Genomic DNA, 17,777 nt, shown 5'->3' with positions numbered 1-17,777 from the left:
TCATCTGGACAGAGGACAGCACATGAATTATGACTACGCTTTATAAAATTTCAAAATAACAAACTCACAACAACAAGGTAAAAAAGCAGCAATGTCACCTTTATATCGTTTACCAATTTGGGTGTCTAACATAATGCTATTTTACCATTAAAAGCATGCTATGTATGGGATAGGGATGGCTAAGATGGGAAACCCTACTGACCTTGCAAAGCTATGAAACTGAGAGGAGATGCTTCCTAATAAGTACTTTCTCTCTGGGAATTCTACAAAGTTAAAATAGCTAAATTTTTATAGTAATATAAATTTATTTAGAATAATATAACTGTTAACTAATAACACAACTGTTAATATATATTAGTTATACATTTAAATCAATTTATTTAATAAAAGAGACAAACTTTCAAATACTCACGTATGGGCGTCAAACTTATTGGTCAATTTTCCTAAAATTTTACAACTAATTAAACGAGACTGGACTGTTTGAGAAAGTTGTGCCTTGGAAACAAGTGGATTCAAAATCTAAAGGGAAAAGATTAAAGAGTAAGTAAAAAAGTTTGATACATTCTTGTCACTAGAACGTCACCTTCAAAGAGTATTTTAATATTCTGAATGCTTTTAAAGAACCTGATTTATAATTTGAGATACATGGCTGGTTCATAACCTGGGTCATTCTGGTTTTATTCTGGGGTAAGGTAAATATAATAAATTATGCAATTAAAAACAATTAGTAACAGCCGGGCATGGTGGCGCAACCTTATAATCTTCGCACTTGAGAGGAGGAGACAGGAGGATCACGCAGGTTCAAAGCCAGCCTCACTGGCTTAAGAGACCCTGTTTCCAAATAAAAAATATAAAATTGGTCTGGGAGTGTAGCCCAGACGTAGAAGGCTTCCATTCCCAAACCACCAAAAAAAAAAAAATTAGTAACAAAAAATTGACAGTAAAGCTCATGGTGAATGAATTCTGCAATGAATCTGAATGTATATATGGTGTAAATCTGAGCCGGGTTTGGGGGCACACACTTATAATCCCAGAATCTGGGAGGCTGAGGCAGGAGGACTGCGGCTTGTGAACAGCCTCAGCTACTTAGAGAGGCCCTCTGCAACTCAGTGAGACCCCATTTCAAAATAAAGAATAAATAAACAGAGCTGGGAGTGTAACTCAGAGGTAGAATGTCCCTGGGTTCCATCCCCAGTATCGCAAAAAAATATATATATATATATAAATCTGAAATACATTTTCAACAGAGGAAAGCAAACTATCAGACACTCTGAAATTTATTTTTAATCCATATAAATCGATGTTTATATTTATCCATGGGACAGAAAACACATTCCATTTGGGCAATTCTATCACTTGAATACAACGCCTCCTCTGGTACTATAGTATGTATGTGCTGAGCACTAGAACCTCTACAGTGTGCAGACTGCAGCGCGCAGGGAAGACCAGCCTGACCTCAGGGCCAGGCCTTCGGTCTGTCCAAGCGACCCTGCGCCTTCTCTTCTACTTCAGGTGGAAACCAGAACACGTCCTACTAAGGTCTCTCCAAGTTCTAAAATTCTATGACTCTACTACAAGGATCAGTCGGCTTGCATAGCTGGAATTACTGAATGCATAACGATAAATACAATTTAAAGGAGAAATATTTGAAATAAAACAAAATATATATTTAAAATCTTAAAATCACATTAAAATATATAGCATTCTAGAGTGAAACTGCATTCTACTGTATATCACTGCTCAAAAAATACAAATAATACATCCTGCTCAGAATTTTTTTTTTTGGTGGTACTGGGGTTCCTGGAAGCCCTTCTACCTCCGGGCTACACTCCCAGACCTATTTTTACATTTTTATTTGGAAACAGGGTCTCCTAAGCCAGCACGCGTGGCTGGCTTCGAACCTGCGCGATCCTCCTGTCTCTGCCTCCCAAGCGCGGGGATTACAAGCGTGCGGCACCACGCCCGGCTGCTCAGCATTTTAATGTGTAATTATCTAGATATTTGGCATTATGTCTACAAACGTTGTTATAACTAGATAAATCTCTTCGTTTTCAAGCAAGTGTGTGGCACGTGAGAGGTCAGGGCACCCAGCAGTCAGTAGAGGGCGTGCACTGCCTGGCCACTGTTCTGCAACCAGGACACATTGAAAGGAAACACATGCAGATAGGGACAGCCCTCAGAGTCTCAGCAGAGGGTACGTTCCCTTTACACTTTTCCTCTTCTCATTTTAATTTACTTAGAACTTTCAAGAAGGGTATATTGAACAATGTTGAAAATTAAAAAGGCAAATAACAAATTGGAAATAGCATCTCCAATAATATTGCAAGTATAACAAAGGATTGGCAACCTTAACAGATAAATGGAATATATAAATAACACTCAAAGAGAGCCCTCAGGTTTTCCTATATTTCCTCTTTGACAATGCCAAAAGAATAAATGGAATGATAATATATTGAGAAATAGCAGCAGAGTTTAAAATTCCAATTATAATTTAATTCTATATTTGGCCCATCAAATTAAACTCCAGCACAATTGCTTTGATAAAAGTCCAGAAAAACAGTATTTTCACACTCTGTTATTCAAGAGCTTAATAATATCAATGCCCTCTGACCCTTTAACTCCACTTTTCCAGAAGCTAGAGTTAAATGAATAAATTTATTAAATAAATAAATAATCTGAAAAACAGGATAATCTCTACAGAGATGTTTCTTAATGCCTCATTTTGATAGTGAAATGTAAGCCTGAAAACAGCCTTAAATGTTTAAGAAGTAAATAAATTATTTTGTAGCTACTACCAAATGAGCTTTAATAACATAGAAAAATAATGCTAAGTAGAAAACACTCTTTAAAGATTCAACACGATTACTAGTATGGCAAACAGCAACCATATATAGGGGAAAATCTTAAAGGAAATACATCACAATCACTTTTTAGGTACACTGTAATTTTACATCTTATTGGGGTACAGAGTCAGACAATACACACACACAGCTCTCGGTGCCCACCCCACGCACCCAGCCCCCTCCCCACCCTCCCTGAACAAGCCTTTGATATCGAAATTGGTTGTTTTTCATACATCTGTAGCATCATTTCAACTGTTAGGTTCTTTATGACTTCGCCTCTCTTCCCTAATTCCCCTCATCTTCCCGATGGAAAAGGAATCAGAATACTATAATGATATTTGCATATCTATGTTTATAGCGGCAGAATCACAATAGCCAAATTTTGGAACCAGCCTAGATATCCATCAGCGGATGACTGGATCACAAAACTTTAACAGATATACACAATGGAATTTTACTCAGCCATAAAGAACAAAATCACGCCGTTTGCTGGAAGATGAATGGAACGTGAGCATTTCATGCTAAGCAAGATTAGCCAGACTCAAAAGATAAGTGGGTATATCAGAATCTTACAAGTGACCAGAAACTATTAATTATTTCTCTTACTTCTATTTTTCAGTATTGTTCAGATTTTCTAAAGTGAATGTGTATGCTTTCAGAATAGAAAACTTTATTACTTTTACAAAAAAATAATGTAAAATAATGTAAAAAATGTAAGCCAGGAGTGGTGGTGCACACCTAATCCCAGTACATGGGAGGCTAAAGAGCATGGTCACAGATTCAAAGCCAGTCTTAGCAATTTAGCGAGGTTCTGATTCCAAATAAAAATAAAATAGAGCTGGGGGCCTAACTCAAGAGGTAGAATGCCCCTGGGTTCAACCTGCAGAACCACACACAAACCAAAAAAATATACTTTTGACATAAAAAAATTATACTGACCTATTACCACTTGCAAACAACTACAAAACCCATGTTACCTCATGCCTTAGGGTTTCTTTTGGCAATATTTCTATCAGAGACAGAAGAGTTTCCAACCATGCGTTGCTGACACCTAAAGAACACAGATACAACAAGCTAAATTCAATGTCTCACAAATGCTATTTGGACTCAGCCCCTAATAGTTACAAATAGCATTAATGATAAAATGATATTTTATTATCATTCAAAAAAGATTGTCTTATTTTTTCCTCTCAGACAATGTCTAGAAAGCATTGATATATTTAAGAATAATTTGGGACTGGCTAGGTTCTCTCTCATATATGGAAACTAGAGAGGAAATGGGAAAGAAAAGGTCCTTGAGGAAAATGGAGTGAGACCAGAAGAATAGTAGACCGAGATCAGGGAGGGAGGAGGGAGCTCAGGGAGGAAAACGGGACAAGGACAAATAATATTCTGCTCATATATAAAGTATCGCCAGCAACCGTACTGGTATATAATGAGGGAGGAGGAGCAGAGTGGGATTAGGACGGCCACACCAAGAGTTGTGTGCATGTAAGGATTTATCCTTGGAGAGAAAGGAGGCCAGGCGTGCTGGCACATGCTTGTAATCCCAGCATTCAAGAGGCTGAGACCTGAGGATCACAGTTCAGCTACGTAATGAGGCCCTCGTAATTTAGTAAGACCTTGTTTCAAAATAAAGAATATAAAAAAAATAGGGCAGGGGGTGTAGTTCAGAGGTCGAATGTCCCTGGGTTCCATCACCAGACCCGCAAAAAAAAAAAAAGAAAAAGAAAAGAAAAAGAAGGAAGAGGAGGAGGAAGAGGAGGAAGAGGAGGAAGAGGAGGAGGAGGAGGAGGAGGAGGAGGAGGAGGAGAAATTACTTTGACCCAATATGGTGGTGCACAATTTTAAATTTCAATACTTGGGAGGCTGAGACAGGAGGATCCCAGTGTCAAGGCCAGCATCAGCAATTTAGCAAGACCCTCAGTAATTTAATGAGACCATATTTCAAAATAAAAAATAAAATAGAGCTAGGGGTGTAACTTGAAGGTAGAATGCCCCTGCATTCCATCCCCAGTACCACAAAATGAGAGGGAAAAAATGTATCACTTTGAATCTCACCCAAGGTATCCTAGTTGGCTTTATCATATTATTATAAACATAAATATAAAAAAATTAAAGAGGAAAGTATAAATCATAAGATGAAAAAATGGGTGTTCAGCTTTGAAAGATACAGAATTTTGTGTGCTTTGAAAGATGGCAGCTTTAAGTCATACTCAGCCTGACCACGGCCACCTCCAGCTATCCTCACAGGCTCACAGAACTCAAATAACACCATTGCCACTTATAGGAAGCAGTAAATCAGTGCATGAGGAAGCCGCTGGCGCTGACCTGTGTCCCTGTGCTCCAGGTGGAGAAGAGCGACTTGGAGGAAGGAGTGGGCATACCCGTGGGCTGGCGCTGGCTCTTCCTGCAGAACAGTCAGAAGTGCGGTCGCGGCCGTCAACTGCATGTCCACGCCTGCCGCGTGCAGGGCTTCCTGTGTAATCAGAAAGAATCTGTTGTTTTCAGAGATGCGTGGTTAGAAGTTGTTATTTTTTAAAATCCAAGGTCCCAGAAACCAGCCACATTCCACAAATTATATATGACCCATAAAGATATGTATTTGACATTATTTCTTTAAGAGGACTATATAAATCTGTTCCTAACCATTTCATTCACTAAGCCACAGAAACCTTAAATCTCTTAAAAACTGTTATTTTTAAAATTTTTTTTATCGGTGCATTGAATTCATACATCTTAATGGGATACGAGATGGTGGAGACATACATGCACACATCACCCAATTTGTTTAAAATTTTAAATAACATTCCTTCGCTTTACTGAATATTATAAATAGTATATAAATCTTTAAACAACAAAGTAGGTATTTTGATGATATTTTTTTCTATTTTGCTATTGGTATTGTACATTTCTTTGCTTTACTGAATGAAATTATAAATAATATTTATATCTTTAAACAACAGAGTAGGTATTTTTGGAATTTGATTTCTATTTTGCTAATGGTATTGTACAGATGTCATTCTATCTAGAATAATGTCAAAGCTCAATCACATATATTATCATTACTTGAATTTCTACTTCAAATATAAACCTTATGTATTCTAAGAAAAGAATATACTTAGGAGTGTACAGATGTATTTTCTTTTTCAAACAACTGGCAAGAATTCAAATTAAAATAAAGTAAATATTTTAAAAGAACTTCTTAAATGTGAGAATGTTTTTTAAAAGTCAATTATATTCATATTTCTCCTATTTACTATTTAAATACTTTCAAAATTCATTGTCACATCTAAATCCTATATTAGAATGTTTTATTTGTTTGTTTTGTTTGTTTGTTTGTTTGTTTTTTGGTGGTGGTACTGGGATTCCTGGAAACCCTTCTACCTCCGGGCTACACTACCAGAACTATTTTATTTTATTTTTTTATTTGGAAACAGGGTTTCTTAAGCCAGCAAGGCTGGCTTCGAACCAGCACGATCCGCCCGGCTATTAGAATGTTTTCAACACACCAAAGAGTAAAAAAAAAAAACTGAGTAAGCTTCATCAAAGATATTTTCTGTACTTCTCTAGAAGTGTGTGTGTGTGTGTGTGTGTGTGTGTGTGTGTGTGTGTGATATAAAGGCAACTAAAAGTATTTTTGTTGTATCGATTAAGGAAATTACAAGAATTTCTCTGTATGTTTACTTTATAACAGAATGAATTTACTAGGATACCATGGGATTCACGGGCATAAAACCAAATTTAATTTCTGTAATTAAATTTCTGTAAATATCTTAGGAAAACTAATCTTTCTACAGCATTTCCTCATATACCAAATGTGAACTACAGCACCATCTTAACATTTACATAGTGTTTTTTTTTTTTTTTACAACTTACTGATTGTTGTACAAAATGAGCATTTGAATAATGGCCACTGAATATCAAACTGCCTTTCCCTACACTACCCTTGGCAATTTGGTAGGAATCCCCTCTCGTCCGCCATTCAACTGACCTCTTGCCAAAAGCTGCTCTGGTGGCAATCTTCCTTACCTTGGTAAATAGTACTATTTGAAGTGTAGATGACAACTTTGCTCAGCCCAAAACCTTCAGGATCATCCCTAACATCTCCCATTCACTTACTCGTCCCAATCAGAAGGCCAATAAACCCTGCAGGGGCTACATTCCAAAAAGGCCCAGGATCTGACCACCTGCCACCTACACCAGCACCACCCTCTTCCAAGCCACGCCCTCTCCAGCCAAACTGTTCTAGTGACCTCCGGTCCCTGATGGCCCCTCTGCTACCTATTCTCTACACAGTAGCCTGAGGCCTTCTTCCAGAAAATAATTTGGATCATAGTATTCCCCTGTTCAAAATTCAGAATTCACTCTTGTATTTGAAATGGCTACCTCTCACTCAAAATCGTTTTAGAGACTTACAGGCTGTGTTCTCTGTCCTCCTCCCAGATTTCCACATGGTGGCTCCCTGACCTCTTTCAAGCCTCCACTCCAATGTCATCTTTTCAAGGATTCTGTCCATGATGACCCTTATTTACACCGAACGCCACTGGGCCCCACCTCTCATCACCCCCTTTAGGGCTCATTTGCCTCCATCACCCAGCATACAGCGCGGTCACTCACTAATGGTCTCCCGTGGGCGTGAGCTCCATGGGTGAAGAACTTCCGTCTGTCCACCACTGAGTCCCACTCCTAGCCCAGGACAGGGGCGTGGTCAGCAGCTGCAGGGCCTCCACTTCCCCCGCCCTCCCACTAAGCTGCTCTTCTGCTCCCTCCTCTCACACACTCTTCTCACGTCTACTGAAAGGTGGCTTCACGAGAGTGAAGGAGTTGCTCAAGGCAAGTCCTAAACATTAGGGGTTGGTAGAGTTAGAAGGTAAAACAAAAATGGACCTCACAGATATGCACGCTCAATCCTTTCTCTATCATGTCTATAATGAGCTGTCTCTGCCATGTCCTGCCCCACCATCTTGAAGCCATGATTTACATCCTATACCAGACCGCCTGACTCAGCGCAGCAGGACGGCTGCCAGTCGCCATGTGGGAGGTGACATGCGTAGTTCTACAACAGAAGCAACACTCAGAGCAGCCAGGCATGCTGCTGAATGCCAGTGAGCTCAGAACTGGCAGCTCCACGGCAGAACCCTTGCCGCGGAAGCCGAGTCAGTCCTCAGCCTCCGGGGCAGTGGGGGAGACCGGGAAGTGGCATCTTGCATGCTGGAGTTCATTTCCAGAAAACCTATCACATATTTGGGTGGCTGGGCTTTGTTTTGTTCTAAGCTTTTGTATCACATGCACAAACGTTATTATTACAAGTTTTTTTTTTTTCAACCAACTGTCAATTACACATCTTAAAGAGTTCTTGGCTGAGAGAAAAAGAAGAAATACTACGGCATGAAGCAGAAGCAGTCATGGGTCTCTGAAGCCAGCCTCTATCTCCCTTGTTTTACTGTTTCCAAAACAGGCATTTGCTCCATACTAACAACATTGGATTTGGAAAACACTTTCAAAAGAGCTGATGTGGCCAAATGCATCACTTACAGGTTTCAGAAGGCAGAGCTTTTATTTAGAAACAGAAAGGACTTTGCAAGAAAATATTAAAGTAAGTAGGGCCACAATGTACATCCCAGTGCACGTGAGTCCGCTGTTTAAGTTCTGAGCTCTGTGTGCTGCCCCTAAAGTCATGAAGCCCTGGGTATGCACATATGCACACTGTATGAAAGCAGAACACGAGGAGCGTTCCAGCCTCATTCTTCTTACTGCATGACTTAGTCTTGACTCCCAAAGCAACTTTTGCTCCAACTACTTGCATTTAATTTTCAAAAAATCCTCAAGTCTTAAATCAGCATTTGGGTTTTTCTCTTGTGTTGACTTCAACATCTGGAACTGTCCGCTGTTAAGAAACCAGCACAGCCGGGTGTGGTGGCGCACGCTTGTAATCCCCGCGCTTGGGAGGCAGAGACAGGAGGATCGCGCAGGTTCGAAGCCAGCCGCGCGCACTGGCTTAGGAGACCCTGTTTCCAAATTTAAAAAATGTAAAAATAGGTCTGGGAGTGTAGCCCGAAGGTAGAAGGGCTTCCGGGAACCCCAGTACCACCAAAAAAAAAAAAAAAGAAAGAAAGAAACCAGCACAGACTAAGAGATTTTATCACTGCTAAATATCAATTGATTTCTAAACATTTTTTTCTGAAACATAACAAGAACTTCATACTTACCAATAACTGTTCTCCTCCATAGAGTCACCCCTCTGGACAAATATATGTGAGATCCAAACTCTCTGGATAAGTAAGTGTGCATCCTCATGGGCCTTGGGAGACACTGAAAAGTAAATGCCTCTATCGCTTAAGTGCATGCCTTCAGGCCAACTACCATTTCTCTTATATACTAATTCGTGGCTGGCTTTCCAACCTGAATTTCTCAAAAATGAAATGAGACATTTGATAAATGAGATAATGGCACATTTCCAAATTTAAAAATGATTTCCATTCAAGAAAGGAAAATGCACTAGACACCTCTGTGTTTAAACTCATTCTTCAGTGAACATGAATAGTGCAAGAATGCATTTTGTAAAACAATATGACCCCTTCTTTGCAGAGAGGAAAAAGCCCTGCTTTCAATGAACTTGCATTACAGCTATTAAAATGATATTTCTTTTTATGATACACAACATATAGAAGCATTACATGAACCATTTGGTTTATTCCAAAAAGCCAAATATTTTGGATTCACACATTCTAAAACTAATCATCATGAATAAAACTGGAAAGTGCATTTATAGTGAATGGTGCTGGTAAAAGGAAAAAAAAAACTCTAATGTTATGAAGTGTCTGTGTATTTTTAGAGATAAATTACTGAATTTTGAATAATATATATTTGAATATTAAAATATTGAGGAGTTGGGACATATAAAATATTTGGGGCATTAAGTGAGGGAATTGTCCAGTAACTAACAGTAACAGTGAGTAGATCTTGTCATTTCAAGTTATCATTTTTATAAGACTGAGCTAAATATGAGTAACTGGAAATGCTAAGTCTAAGATGCCTTCAAAGAATTTACTGGGCTGCATCCTTGTTTTCCCTATCCCTGGCTGCCACATTCTACACCAGAACAAGGGGTGTGAGAACCGGCTCCGAGCGCAGGAAATCACAGGCTGGGTGGGAAACCAAGTGCACACAGCAGACAGAAACAACGGAGAGACGCGTCTTGCCCTTCTTTAAATCTGTATCTCAGTGATTAAATACAAGGTTCATGAGGAGGTACACATAAAAATATCCTTAAAAGCCCTTTCTATAAAGGAACGACCAACCCCAGCAGCAACCACTATGAAAGAGCAAGGAGGTGTTCTTATGCAGTCACCAAGCCAGCAAAACAGACTGCAAGACCGTGGGTTTGAAGCTTAGCCTCCAGGTGGGCTGCTCTGCCATGTTACTCTTTAAATGTCATAAATTAGAATACTGGATAATTTCATGATTTAGACTCACAGTGCAAAGGAGCAATGTAAAACTTTGCAAAGAAGGTATAAGAAAAAGTATCTAATATATAATTAAATACCTACATAAGTAATACCTTTAAGTTACCATTTCAAATAATCCATTATGAAATATTAATGAATTATACTGTTTTCTTGGGGAAAAGCAGCAGTGAAAAGTCCAGTGATTTCTATAAATAAGTAAAAATAAAGATATTTCTCTATTCTGTTTTTTTTTACCTTCTAAACTCTCTCTAAAGAAGTTCACTAAAAATATAATTCTAGAAAGAATGAAGTTTCCATTTCATTTGATTATTTATTAAGTTGCCACTACCATGCTAAGGATTCTGCAAAAAGCCAAAAATATAGTGGTTGACCTTGGAGTACCTCCAGATCCTTACCCACATTTACACACGCAAGAGACATAACTTGCTGAGTTATGTTCAAGGCTCTGCGCTAGGTGCTGGAGACCTAGAAATTGATAAGCAGGACTAGCAATGGACCTCATGTTCTAATAGCACTGCTGACCCTGTTAGACACCATCACACCTGACAGGACCTCTGAGGAGTCACAGAGGGCCTTACTGACAAGTGACTACTGGCCTGTGTGAAAGAAAGAAATTCCTTGACAAAGGGGGAAACAGGAGACAGGAAAGCAATACAAGTAGGAAAGAAAGCCTTCCCAGCACTGAGAAGTCACCTCAAAGAGCGAAGGAGGTTCGGTCAGTGTGCCTGCAGTGCAGTGGAAGGGTTTCCTGGGGCAAAGAAACAGACGGCTCCAATTATGCACAGCCTTAGCTGCATTAAGTAAGCGAATATCAAATTGTCATTTTAAATGCTTTGAAATAGCATGCTGACTATAATGCTGAGAGTGGGTCAGAAAGAAAGAAAGGGGCGTGGGGCGGGAGGAAGCGAGGGTAGGAACCCCTGGAACGCTATTCCCCTTGCCTGCACACACCCTCAGAAAACCCTGGAGGGAGTGCAGTTGGAGAAGGCTGAGTGGATTCCAGAAACATGTAGAACAGAATTACATAAGTGAGTAGTGAAGAACCACTGGTATCAAGGATAACTACCAAAGTCCTCCGTGTGACCAGGAGGAAAACGCAAATACACATCAGGTAAGAGGGCACTGCAGGAAGCTCAGACCTTGGCGGAAATACTGTGTGCTCAACGTGGACATGCGAGCTCTGAGATGCATTTGAGATATATAAATAGAGACTACAAACAGAAAGCTGTAAATACAGTTCTGATCCTCGGAAAAGGATCTGTCTACAAGTAAGTGAATTTCATACATAATTTTTCTTTATTTTTTGCAGTGCTGGGGATGGAAACCAGGGGCATTCTACTTCAAAGCTACACCCCAACCCTATTTATTTATTTATTTATTTATTTATTTATTTATTTATTTATTTATTTATTTTGAAACAGGTCTCACTGAGTTGCAAAGGACTTCACTAAGTACCTGAGGCTGTCCTCGAACCATGATCCTCCTTTCTCAGCCTCCCAAATGCTGGGCTACAAGCGTGCACCACCACACCTGACTTATTATTATTATTTTTTTTTATTGGTGGTACTGGGATTCCTGGAATCCCTTCTACCTCTGGGCTACACTCCCAGACCTATTTTTATGCTTTTTTATTTGGAAACAGGGTCTGGCTTCGAACCTGCGCGATCCTCCTGTCTCCGCCTCCCAAGCGCGGGGATTACAAGCGTGCACCACCACGCCCGGCCACACCTGACTTATTTAAACACATGGGATATGAATGAGATTCCCTACAGAGAAAATAGAGACAAAAGTAGAGAACTGCTACTGTAAACATCATTTCACCTCAATAAAATAAAGGAGTTTAAGTATACAAAGTTTAAATAGGAAGGTACTTCACACGTATTTTGGCTGAATATTAATTTTAGGTTCTAGAATATTTCTACCATATCATCATTAGAAAATAACCAACTGATCTGTGCGGATGGAGGGGCAATGGCAGGGGACAGTGGAGGTGAACGTAGAATCTGTGCAGGTTTATAAACCGAAACCTTTAGGGCTGGTACTGTTCTGAGGTTAAAACAAACAGGAAAAGTAAAAGGAAAGCGAACTTCATTTAGTAATGGCAGCCTAGACGAAACAATGCATATACAATCTGTGAGGCTTGAAATAATTAAAATAGTTGACAATAACACTTAAAAGGCTAAATGGAGTTTAAGAATTGTGAGGCTCTTGTATTATCTAGAAAGAGCATAAAAAGACCAATGAACTGATTAAACTTGAGAACGTGTTTGTTGTACTGGCTAAAGTCACTAACAAAAGCAAAGTCAGTAGGTGTATATCCTCAGTACCGCAAAATTAAAAATTACACAACTTCCAAGCGAACAGAAGGCAGGAAAAGCAAAATAATAAAGCTACTTTTTATACTAAAAAAAAAGAATTAAATGAGAAAAAAGAGTATTTGGCAAAAAGAAAAAGTAAATACAATGGTAAAATAAAATGAAAATACATAAAATACAAATGGATCAAATGTTCTAATTAAAATAGAGTGCCAGATTAGACTGAAAACTAAAACCCAAGCATGTTCTTTACAAAATATAATTAAATAATCCCTTCACTTGGGAGACTGAGACAGGAGGATCGCACAGGTTCAAAGCCAGCCTCAGCTACTTAGTGAGGCTGTCAGCAACTTAGTGAGACCCTGTTTCCAAATAAAGTATAAAATAGGTCTGAGAGTATAGCTTGCAGGTAGAAAAACCCCTGGGTCCCATCTCCAGTACCACAAAAAATATATTTATATATATTAATTTTAAAACATGCGGATAAGCTACAGGTTAAACATATAACCAACAAATGACTTGGACCTAGAGTATATTTTTAAATGCATTATCCCACTGAATGGCTCTGCCACAATTTATTTATCAATCTCTTGTGGATATTTGGGTTATTTTTAAGTTTTTTTTGTTTTTGTTTTGGTTTTGGTGGTACTGGGGTTCCTGGATACCCTTCTACCTCCGGGCTACACTCCCAGACCTATTTTATATTTTTATTTGGAAACAGGGTCTCTTAAGCCAGTGAGGCTGGCTTCAAACCTGTACAATACTCCTGTTTCTGCCTCCCAAGTGCAGGGATTACAGGCGTGCACCACCATGCCCAGCTCAGGCTTTGCTATTACAGATAAAGCTGCAATAAACATTCATTTGGAAATCTTTATGTAAAAATATGCTCTTCCACCGGGCATGGTGGTGCATGCTTGTAATCTCTGCTCTTGTGAGGCTGAGACAGGAGGATCGCACAGGTTCAAAGCCAGCCTCAGCTACTTAGTGAGGCTCTCAGCAACTTAGTGAGACCCTGTTTCCAAATAAAATATAAAATAGGTCTGGGAGTATAGCGCAGAGGTAGAAAGCCTCTGGGTTCCACCCCCAGTATCACCAATATGTATACATATATATATGCTTTTCCTAGTCCTTAGGGGTGAAAGTATGAATGATATAAAAAGGTGATGTTTAAATTTTTCAGAAATTATCAAACTATTTTCCAAAGTGGTTTTGCCAATTTATATTCCCTTCCACATTGTATGAGAGCTGTCCCACACTCTTGCCAGTGCTTGATATGGTCAATATTTTTAAATGGGTATATAGAAGGATTTGAATTCTCTAATTAGTAGTGATGGTCACCATCTTTTCTTATGATAGTGGCCATCCACGAGTCTTTGGTGAATGTCAGATTTTTTCCCATCTTTTTAAATGGAATTGTTTTCTTATTGTTGAGTTTTGAGAGTCATTTACATATTCTGAACACATGCCCTCTATCAAATATGAGATTTACATATATGTTTCTTCTGAAAAATAGATCAAATTTATCAAATTTTTATTCTATGGTTCAAGCTTTTAGTGTCATATGTAAGAAATCCTTGCCTAACCAACCAAGGTCACAAAGGTTTTTCTCTTATGTTTTCTACTATAGTTTGTACAATTTTAGCTTTTTACTGTGTTTAGTTTTTGGCTATAATCTATTCCGAGTTGACTTTTTTATGCAGTGCAGGGTATGGATTTTTTCCCCAATTGTTCCACTACCGTTCGCTGAAAAGCATACACTCTCTACATTGAATTACCTTTGCGCCTGTGTAGAAAATGACCGAACAATATTTAGAGTATAGATGGGTTTCTTAAAGTCTGTGATTCCCACATTTCTGTTTTCACTCCAATATCATACTCTTAATTGCTACAGCTGCATATTACAACTTCAAAACAGGTAATGTCGTCTTCCAACTTTGTCTCTTCCATCTCCATATGAATTTTACGAATAGCCTGTCATTTCTATCCATGTCAGTCTGCTTTTCTGTTGCTGTAATCAAAATACCCGGCACAAACGAGAGAGAAGAGGAAATGTTTCTTGGCTCATGGTTCCACAGGTGCGGTCCACTGTCACCGACTCCAGGGCAGACATCATGGTGGCATCATGTGGTGGAGGAAAGCTGAGTTCAGCTCAATGGAGGCCGGAGGCAGAGAGAGGAAGGTGGGCAGAAAGAGACCCACGCAGTCACCAAGGCCACACCCCCAGTGACCCCCTCCTCCCGTAGGCCCCACCTCTGAACCTTCCTGCAGTGGACACTATGCTTTCAACACAGGAGTTTTCATGGGAATACTCTAAACCCAAAACATAACACTTTGCCCTTGGCCCCAAAAGCTCATGCCCATCTCACACTGCAAAACACATTCCATCCATCTCTAGGAGTCCCCGTAGTCTTAACAGTTCCAAATTTGCTCAAAAGTTTGAAGTTTCTTCTAGAACTAAAGCAAACTTTAACCTATAAGACCCTGTAAAAATACATCAAGATGCGTACTTCTAAAATACAATGGCACAGAGTAAACATTCTCATTCCAAAAGGGAGGAATAAGAGCATAGACAGAGGGAATGGGACCAAAACAAGATCATAACCCACAGCACAGCAGAGGTGTGGCTCCATGTCCACAGCATACAGAGCAGACGGTGGTGAGATCTCATCTCCAAACGGCCTCAGCAGCCCACTCCTCTGGCCTTGCAAATTGCACCTGCTGGGGCTGCCCTCTGAACTGGCTCCACTGTCCACAGCTTGCAGCTTTCCTAGGCAGATATTCTACATTCCCGGCCTCTCTAATTCCCTAGGGTCTCCACTAAAGCTTTGGCTTCACTCTCAACTCTGAGAATTACCCCCTCAGAGCCTGCCCACAGGGATTCCTATCCTCCTACTCTTTGCCTGGCCACCCAGGCTTTCCTTTGAAATCACGGCAGAAGCTTCCATAACCCTTTCCCTCCAGTATCCTGCATCCCCGCAGAACCAGCACCATGGGAACAATGCCAAGGTTTGCCATTGGCTCAGAAGGTAACCAGGCCTTCTTTGGCTAGGTCTGGATGGCCTCCAAAAGCCCAGGCAGTTGAATATGGAACCCTTTCCCAGAACCTTCACTCAAGTGACCTCTTCCAAATGCATTGCCATGGTAACACCCTTGGGCCTGCACTGGATGAATCTTGCTAATTCCTGAACTGCCCAATGGCATTTATTATGGTTATAGAATGTACCCCGAAGAGCTCACAATGTTCAGAGTTGATGTAATTAAATCCTGAGGCTTAGGAATTAGTCACTAAGGTAACCTAGGCAGGTAGGGTGTGGCTGGAGGGGCCCCGGGGGCGTGGCGTAGGGACTGCGTGTTTGTCTTTGGATCCCCTGGCTTGCTTGTTCTCTGGCTTCAGGCTTCCGTGAGGTGAGAGCAGAGCCTTTGCTCTCCCCTGCTCTCGGCGTACCACCACCATGCCCTGAGATACGCAGACCCTGGCCTCACATGACTAAACCAGAAGCCTAAAAAGAAAACCTGAGCAAATCATCTTGCTTCCTGTAAGTTGTGTGCTCAGCTGTTCTGGATTATAGCAGTGAGAATTCTGACTGGGACAGAATTCTTTGTCTCAGCAAAGTACTTAACTGCTCTTTAGTGGTCATAATCTGCAGAAACCGCACCTTTCTCGGCCTCGTTTTCACACACATTCTCTGCCAAACACTTTCTCCTTGATTTTCTGTTCTCTTTTATCACAGTAAACCTGGACAAAAGCTGCCAGCAATACTCATGCCACCTTCTGAATTCTGGGCTGCCTTGAAATTTCCTTCACCAGGTTAGTTAGTCCATCACCTTTAGTTTCCGCCTCAAGCAAGTCTCGGGACACGAGCAAGATGTCTTCAAGTTCTTTGCCAAAACGTTACACAAATTATTTCTCCTCCAATGCCCAATTATGTCTTCATTTCTACCTCAGACCTTATAAACACAGTATTTACTGTTTGCATTCCTACAGGCATTCTTGTTCCCTCCAGAGTTCCCTCCAGAATTGCTCATTAGGCACTGCTTTAACATTCTAAGGCTTCTGGAGCCTATAGCTCCAGACCTTTCCCAAAATTCCCCTTAAAACTAGTTCCAAAGGTTTCTGAACCACATGGCCAGGTTTAGACACAGCCATGAGCACACTCCCTGGTATCAATTTCTGTTTTAGTCAGCTTTTCAGCCACTGTGACCAAAATACCTGACCTGATCACTATGGAGGAGGAAATGTTTACTTAGCTCTTGGTTTCTGAGGTACTGTCCAGAGTCTTCCGGCTCCAAGGCAGACAACGTCACAGCACAGCATGGTGAAGAAAACTTCAGCCCACCAAGTGCTAGGTGCATGTTTATCAGGAGCAACGAACCACATTATGATGTGAGACTATAATGCACCCATAAAATAGTATAAAAATAAAAAACAGAGAGGCTGAACTGAACTCAATGATAGCACAAAGCAGAGAGCCAGACAAAAAGCACCAGGGACAGGTGAACCCAGAGCCACACCCCCACCAACCTAACTCTTCTAGCCAAGCCCCCTGCTAGGTTACCACCCAGTAAATCCATTCAGATTATTAACCTTTCAGGGACTCGTCCACTGATGAGATCAGAGCCCTGGTTCATTATTTCACCTCAAAATATTATTGCATTTGGAACTTTCAACATAAGAGCCTTTTGGGAGCCATTCCACACCCAAATCATAACCACCCCCTGAACTAACCCACTGAATTTTGTAATTATTTTGTATTAAGTACACAAATTGATTTGAAGAAAACTGGCATCTTGAAAATATTAAGTCTTCTGATCTGTAAATATGGCTCATCTTTCCATTCTCTTAGTTCTCTTATTTTCTCTCATTCATTTTATCCTCCTGTTCTCTCCTTTCAGCAATGTTCCATAGTTTCCAGCATATAAGTCTTAAATATCACTTATCAGATTTATTCATGATAAATTTATTCATGATTCATTTAGGGGTGGTACTGGGGATGGAACCCAGGGACATTCTATCTCTGAGCTACACCCCCAGCCCTATTTTTTATTCTTTATTTTGAAACGGGGTCTCACTGAGTTGCAAAGGGCCTCACTAAGTAGCTGAGGCTGTCCGCAAACCACGATCCTCCTGTCTCAGCCCCCCAAATAAT

The 17,777-nt window shown here is 40.2% G+C and overlaps 1 protein-coding gene across 2 annotated transcripts in view; it reads right to left on the bottom strand.

The window, feature by feature from the left end:
- Positions 1 to 17,777, bottom strand: part of PPP4R4 (protein phosphatase 4 regulatory subunit 4) — a gene marked incomplete at both ends in the record, with an annotated part of 113,025 nt that overhangs the window by 40,576 nt on the left and 54,672 nt on the right. Inside the window, 3 exons of one of the 2 annotated variants that reach the window (XM_080707817.1) lie at positions 413 to 519; positions 3,821 to 3,894; positions 5,175 to 5,322. In XM_080707817.1, the coding sequence (XP_080563943.1) occupies positions 413 to 519; positions 3,821 to 3,894; positions 5,175 to 5,322 (329 nt within the window). Of the gene's footprint in view, positions 1 to 412; positions 520 to 3,820; positions 3,895 to 5,174; positions 5,323 to 8,713; positions 8,734 to 9,055; positions 9,159 to 17,777 lie in introns of those variants that run through there. The other variant, XM_080707818.1, reaches the window with a different exon arrangement.

This window comes from Muscardinus avellanarius (assembly GCF_963383645.1).
Source record: "Muscardinus avellanarius genome assembly, chromosome: 12".
NCBI classification, from domain to species: Eukaryota; Metazoa; Chordata; class Mammalia; order Rodentia; family Gliridae; genus Muscardinus; species Muscardinus avellanarius.
This window is presented reverse-complemented; position numbering and strand designations above follow the sequence as displayed.